General features: G+C 54.6%; 1 protein-coding gene across 1 annotated transcript; it reads right to left on the bottom strand.

Annotated features, from left to right (window-relative positions):
• Positions 1 to 5,272: 5,272 nt before the first annotated feature.
• On the bottom strand, positions 5,273 to 6,593 carry LOC146763993 (olfactory receptor 14A16-like). The gene has a single exon (XM_085565371.1). It carries the CDS (start codon positions 6,388 to 6,390, stop codon positions 5,458 to 5,460), a length of 933 nt encoding a protein of 310 aa, XP_085421497.1. The 5' UTR covers positions 6,391 to 6,593; the 3' UTR covers positions 5,273 to 5,457.
• Positions 6,594 to 7,308: the final 715 nt, after the last annotated feature.

Raw genomic sequence — 7,308 nt, forward strand, 5'->3', positions numbered from 1 at the left:
TTTGGAAGCCTTCTCCACAGCCTCAGGTCAAATGCAGTGTTCTCTTGCAAGTCTGTGCCTTTCAGCACAGCGAGTTTAACATTTTCAGCATCCAGGGTTCCAACACTCATGGAATCAGGGACACTCCTGTGACACTAAAGGCCTCACTGAGCCATTGTGACACCACAAGGCCCCATTGAACCGAGGGGCCATTGTGACGCTATGGAGTGTTGGCAGGCCAAGGGGCAGCTGTCACACTGGGTGGCACCATGGAACCAAGGAGCTGCAGGGCTCCATGGAACTAAGGATTCGTGGAACAGTGTGGGACCCCAGGGAACCAAAGGTCCATTGTGACATTGTGGGGCCCATTGGAATCCTGGAGGCCATTCTGACACTTTGAGGCCTCGTTGAATCAAGGGGCTCTGCAGGGCCCCATGGAGCCAAGGAGACCCTTCTGACACTGTGAGTGCCCATGGAACCAAGGGTCCATTGTGACCCTGTGGCACCAAGGAGACCCCTGTGACCCTGCAAGGCCTCATGGAAGCAAGGGACCATTGTGACACTATGGAGCCCCATGGAAACAAGAGGCCAGCGTGACACATCTGGGCCTCCTGGAACCAAGGATCCAATATGACACCACCAGTGTGACACTGCAGGGTCCCATGGAAACAAGGGGCCGGTGTGACACTGCAGGGCCCCATGGATCCAAGGGAACAGGTCACGGGTCTGGTTGTCTTGGCCTGACTGGTCCAACTGCCCTTGGCATGTCGAGGGTTTCTTCTCATGTACCCCTGAAACAGAGCCCTGGGGCTCTGGGCTTTCCTTGAAATGGAAAGGAACTGCCCTTCTCAATCAAGCATCCATGGCCAAAATGGGATTCCCCTCTCAAAATTCCCAATATCCAGGGATTGCTCCTAAACAAAAGCTACCATTACCAACAAGTCTGTTTGACCTTGTCTTCCTGAGAGCTGGCTCTTACCTGCCTTCAAACACTGAGGCTCTGTGCTTTTCTTCCTGTGGAAAAGAACTGTCCCTCCTGCATAGGCAACCATGGCCAAAATTGACACTTTTCCTCCAAAATTCCCTACGTGCAAGGGTTTCTCCCAGACAAAAGCTGCCAGGACAGACTGCTCTGGCTTGCCTTGGCCTCTGGTGGTCTCTCTCCCTATTCTGCCCTGTAACACTGGGGCTCTGTCCTTTCCTTCCTATGAAAACAACCATGCTTCTTCATCCTTCATCCATCTCCTTCTTTCAGCCAGGTTTCCATGGCCGAAATTGGGATTCCACATCCAGAAATTCCATAGTCAAAGATTGCTCCTGCACAAAAGCTGCCATTACAGACAGGTCTGGCTGGCCTTGGCATCCTTAGGTGGGCTCTCACCTGCCTTCCAAACACAGGGGATCCATGCTTCCCTTCCTATGGAAAAGAACTGGCCTTCTCCTCCAGGCACAAATGGCTGAAATTGGGATTCTACAGTCACAATTCCAAATATCCAAGGGTTGGTCACAGACAAACCTGCCAGGACAGACAGGTCTGGCTGGCCTTGGCCTCCGGTGACTGAAGAATTCATCAGATCCTGAAACACAGGGGCTCTGTGGTTTCCTTTCTGTGAGACCATTGTGACACTGTGGGGCCTTGTGGAACCCAAGGGCCACTGTCACCCTGGGGGCCTCATGGAAGGAAGGGGCCACACTTCAGAAGCAAGGAGAACATTGGGACACTGCAGAGTGCCATGAAACCAAGGGAACATGGAACAGGTCTGGCTGGCTTGGCCTCCCAGGGCCACCTGACAGGTCCAGCTGATCTTGGAATGTTGAGGGCTGCCTCTCATCAGCCCCTGGAGAACTGGGGCTCTGTGCTTTCCTTCCTATGGAAAAGAACCATCCATCTTTCCAGGTGCCCATGGCCAAAATGGATACTCCTCCTGAAAACTTTCATATATGCAAGAGTAATCCCACCCAAAATCTGCCAGGACAGACAGCTCTGACTGGCCTTGGCCTCGGGTGGTCACATCTCATCTCAAGAAAGCCTTTGAAAGCCTTTGAAAGCATTTGAACAGGTTTGGCTGCTGGAACATCAATGAGTCTCTCATTCTCTGAAAAACGCAGATGCTCTTCTGATCCTATGTATATTTTTTTCTCATTGTGCATTATGTGTGAAATATAATTTTCAGCTAAAAAATATTATTCTTATCACTCTCACAGTGTTATATGACACTAAATACCTCATCTACATATAGATCCAGGTCACCTGTATAAGCAAACCCAAGGAAGAGTCCACCAGGAATTATTTGTCTCTGCTCCCATCTGTCACATCTCCTCTGGAGCTGGAGGTGCAGCCCCAGCACTTGGGAGGGCTCAGGGGGTCACAAGCTCAGCTCCCACACAGAGAACTTGTGGACCTTGGATGATCTCCCTGCCCCTGCCCGCTCAGCCAGGCTGAGATGGACACTGATGGTTTCTGTGCCAGGCTCTCCCAGCCCAGCCCAGCTCCCTGCCAGCTCTGCCAGCTGCCCTGAGCTCTGGGCAGCACCGAGGGCCTCTCCCCAGCACAGCCCAGCCGGCTCTGGCCCCACAGCTCTGCTCAGCCCAGGCTGCTCTGGGCACTGCCCCACGGCCTCAGCCCCTGCCAAGGGCACAGCAGCAGCTGCAGCTCAGCCAGGACTCAGCCCCACCATGGGGGAAGGGGCTTGGCCAAGGCCAAAGGAGCTCCCTGGCTGCCCTGCTCCCCTCTGCCTGAGGTGCTGAGAGCTCTGCAGCCCCTGCTGCCATCCCATCTGCCCAGGCCAGCACAAGAGCCCCGGCCCTGGGGCCCTCCAGAGCTGCTCCTGCTCCAGGCCCAGGGCCCATCCCAGAGCTGGGGCAGCCACAAAGCTGTGCCCATTTCTGCTCATTGCTGCTCTGATGGGGATGCACCCTCAGCCACTTGGAGGTTACTGATGAATTTTCCTACTCCAAAGGCCTCTGCTTTTTTGAGCTCTTCTGTTCAGGAATTCCGTGAAAAAGGCCCATAAATATATGTTATAAACACCTGAAGAAGAAAAACCTATGGGAAAATTCATGTCCTCAATTCATCTGTGGTGAATTAGACAGATTTCAGAAGTTTATTCCAAGTGAATATACTATATTGAAAACAATGCAGAAAGAATTGTTTTGTCTTGTTAAGTTTTCTTTTCCAGTTTATCGATTGATATCAGCAATGTCCAATTGATATTTATCCCCAGCACCTTCTAATACAGTCTAAAAATATATGGAACCAAGGGGCCACTGCTGCTCCTCAGGGACTTGTAGAATTAAGGGAACATGTTTGACATCATGGTGGCCCTTGGGACCAAGAGGCCATTGTGACACTGTGGGACCAAGGAGAGCATTGCTGCCCTTCCAGACCTCATGGAACCAAGGATCCACTGTGACACTGCAGGTCCCTGGGGGACCACGGTGACATTGTGACACTGTGGGGCCCAAAGATCCAAGGGACTTTGTGACACCAAGGGGTCCCATGGAACCAAAGGGACATTGTGACACTGGGATACCTCACGGAATCGTGGAGACCATTGGGACACTCTGGGGACTCATTAACCCTGGTGACACCAAGTTGTCTGGGAGTGCTGATGTGCTGGAGGGTAGGAGGGCTCTGCACAGGGCCCTGCACAGGCTGGATCCAGGGCCCAAATCCAACAAGGTGAGGTTTAACAAGTCCCAGTGCCGGGTCTTGCACTTTGGCCACAACAACCCCTGCAGTGCTACAGGCTGGGACAGAGGGGCTGGACAGCAGCCAGGCAGAAAGGGACCTACTGGGTCTGATGGACAGCAGACTGGACATGAGCCAGCAGTGTGCCCAGGTGCCAAGAAGGCCAATGGCTCCTGGCCTGGATCAGGAATGGTGTGACCAGCAGGAGCAGGGCAGTGATTCTTCCCCTGTGCTGGGCAATGGTTGGGCAGCACCTCGAGTGCTGTGTCTGGTTTGGGACCCCCAATTTAGGGCGGACATGGAGGGGCTGGAGCATGTCCAGAGAAAGGCAACAAGGCTGGTGAGGGATCTGGAGCACAAGTGCTGTGAGGAGTGGCTGAAGGAGCTGGGGTTGTTGATCCTGGAGAAGAGGAGGCTCAGGGAAGACAAGGTGGTGTCAGGGCACAGGTTGGACTCGATGATCTCCAAGGTCTTTTCCAGCCTTGCTGATTCTGGGATTCTCTGAAAACACCCTTGGAGCAGTTGCAGGAGAAGCCCTGGGCCTCCTCTTCAGAAGCTCCAGCAGCCCAGGTCCCTCAGCTTCTCCTCACAGCCCCAAAGCCCATCCTGTCAGTCCTGCAGAGCCTCTGCAGCTCCTCCTCACTGCCCAGAACAGGGAGCCCCACAGGCAGACACAGCAGCCCAGATGTGCCCCCCTGGCCTGGGGTGCCTCTGGCAAGGGAGCAGCACCAGGCACTGCAGGAGCCTGCAGACAATTCCTGCAGCACTTGTGGGATGATCCTGCTCCCCAAGGGACGTTCCCATGGTGCCAAGTCAGGAACTGCAATGGGGAGTGGGGGAGGAAAGGGCAAACAGGGATGGGCTGTTTGCAGGGGAGGGAACAGGGCTGGGCAAGAGGAAGAAATCTGGACCAGGGAAGAGTAAAGAAAGCAAAGGTGAAGCCAAGGAAATTCCTAGGGCAGTTTGGGGGTGGCTGCCAGGCAGCTCTGGCTCTGAGCAGCAGCGTCTCCAGTGGGACAGGAAACTCCCAGCTGAAAGGAAAAAACTTTCTGGCTGACTGCAGAGGCCATGACAAAGCTGAGTGGTTTCCCTGGCATCTCCCAGCCCTTCCTGGCCCCAGGGGCTGATGGCATTTGTGCTCCCTCAGGTTCATGTCCCCACACCAACAGCCTGCAGCTGCTCACGGGGGTTTTCTGTGCTGAGCATTGGCCTGGCCGTGTTCTTGAGAGAGCCTGGGCAAGGAGCCTGGAGCCCCCAGGCCCTGGCCTGAGGCGTCAGTGCTGCCCCAGCAGTGCCCATGGCCTGTCCCTGCTGCAGCCCCGGCACTGCCACCCCCAGGACTGTGCCCGGCCCCGAGAGCACTCAGGCCCTGCAGCAACACCAGGGCCACCAGGGCAGCGAGGCAGGGCCACGGGAGCAGCACTGGCAGCACCAAGTGCTGCTGCTGCTGGGCACAGCTGCTGTGCCAGCCCTGATCTGCCCCAGCTCTGCACACAGGCATTGCTGCTGCAGCTCCAGAGAAGGCAACCAAAGGGAATTCCTGCAGAAAACTGTGCTGGGAGATCCTTTAGTTCCTTTAAAGCGACTGAGAATGAAGCCCCTCATTGACACAGTCTGTGGGTACAGGGAAAGTGGAGAGAAACAAAATGAGAAATGGCACAAAAAATGATATTTAGTGCAGACAATGTGGAAAAAACTAAAACAAAGGAAAAAATACCCAAACAAATCAACAAAATGTGTCAAAGATGACTTTTATTACAAGTGATTGGCAGAAATTGGCCAGCAGTTTAATGTTTCTGAAGGCATCCAGTCATCAGTGTCCACACTGCAGCCTTCAGTTCCTGGTTCCTCAGGCTGTAGATGAGGGGGTTCAGGGCTGGAGGCACCACCGAGTACAGAACTGACAGGGCCAGATCCAGGGATGGGGAGGACATCGAGGGGGGCTTCAGGTAGGCAAACACTGCAGTGCTGAGGAACAGAGAGACCACGGCCAGGTGAGGGAGGCAGGTGGAAAAGGCTTTGTGCCGTCCCTGCTCTGAGGGGATCCTCAGCACAGCCCTGAAGATCTGCACATAGGAGAAAACTATGAACACAAAACAGCCAAGTCCTAAACAGGCGTTACCTGCAATGAGCCCAAGTTCCCTGAGGTAGGATTTGGAGCAGGAGAGTTTGAGAATTTGGGGGATTTCACAGAAGAACTGGCCCAGGGCATTGCCATGGCACATGGGCAGGGAAAATGTATTGGCTGTGTGCAGCAGAGCAGTGAGAAAGGCACTGGCCCAGGCAGCTGCTGCCATGTGGGCACAAGCTCTGCTGCCCAGGAGGGTCCCGTAGTGCAGGGGTTTGCAGATGGACACGTAGCGGTCATAGCACATGATGGTCAGCAAGAAATACTCTGATCCAATGAAGAAGGAAAAAAAATAGAGCTGTGCAGCACATCCTGTGTAGGAGATGTTCCTGGTGTCCCAGAGGGAATTGTGCATGGCTTTGGGGACAGTGGTGCAGATGGAGCCCAGGTCGCTGAGGGCCAGGTTGAGCAGGAAGAAGAACATGGGTGTGTGCAGGTGGTGGCCGCAGGCTACGGCGCTGATGATGAGGCCGTTGCCCAGGAGGGCAGCCAGGGAGATGCCCAGGAAGAGGCAGAAGTGCAGGAGCTGCAGCTGCCGCGTGTCTGCCAGTGCCAGCAGGAGGAAGTGGCTGATGGAGCTGCTGTTGGACATTTGCTCTGGCTGCACATGGGAATCTGTAAAAAAATAATTATGGAATAGTTGGGTTTGGAGAGGACTTTAAATATCCCAGCACAGCTTGCAGGCACTCTTCCCCTCACTGCCTGCCCAGGGTTCTGCTGCCTGGAGCTGTCCCTGCCAGCTGCTGCTTTCCTGTGCCCAGGGCTGAGCCCTGCCAGAGCTGCCAGAGCCCAGCCCAGCCCTGGAGGCTCGGGTCTGCCCTGCAGACCCCTCCCAGCTCAGGCACTGCCCAGGGGCATCTCTGGCTCTGCAGGCTCTGATGGCAATGTCAGAGTAGCCCTGAGGAGGCTGGAAAAGCCACACTGATGCTGTCTCTAAGGGGCCCGGTGCTGATTTCTGTCACTCCCTGGGTTATTCACATCTAGAGATTTTTTTTTTTTATTTTTGTAAACCTAAACTGAGAGATTAATATCTATCTGCAATTTTCCATCCAGGCAACCCAGAATATTAGATTTTCAAAGCAGGATTTCCCCCTTGATGTAGCCCCTGCCTTACTGTGGTCTTTGTATGATCTGCTCGTTTCTAGAGTTTAATGTTATGCTGGGAGCAGTCCTGAAAAATGCAGCATCCTCACCACACAAGAAAATTCCAAGTCCTACCAGCTGTGTCCTTCCACCCAGATCTTGTCCCCCAGTGCTGGGAGCAGCTCCAGGGCCGGCTGAGAGCTGTCCCTGGCAGGCAGCAGAGTCCCTGGCCCAGCACAGCGCCCTGGGCTGCAGGACCCTGCTCTGCAGGACAGCCCTGGGCACCCCTGGCTGCTCTGCACAGGAGATGAGCAGAGAATGCACGCACAGGGTCTGTGGGCATCGGGATGTTCCAGCTTTAGGAGATCTCTCCAGGAGCTGCAGCTGCATTGTCCTGCAGCCAGAGGTTCCTGTGCCAAGGGCTGGC

This window comes from Lonchura striata, chromosome 36 (assembly GCF_050655825.1).
Source record: "Lonchura striata isolate lonStrDom1 chromosome 36, ASM5065582v1, whole genome shotgun sequence".
Taxonomy (NCBI): domain Eukaryota; kingdom Metazoa; phylum Chordata; class Aves; order Passeriformes; family Estrildidae; genus Lonchura; species Lonchura striata.

Bases quoted from the DNA above. Each gene is read 5' to 3' on its own strand.
- LOC146763993 (XM_085565371.1), bottom strand. From the start codon at position 6,390: ATGTCCAACAGCAGCTCCATCAGCCACTTCCTCCTGCTGGCACTGGCA.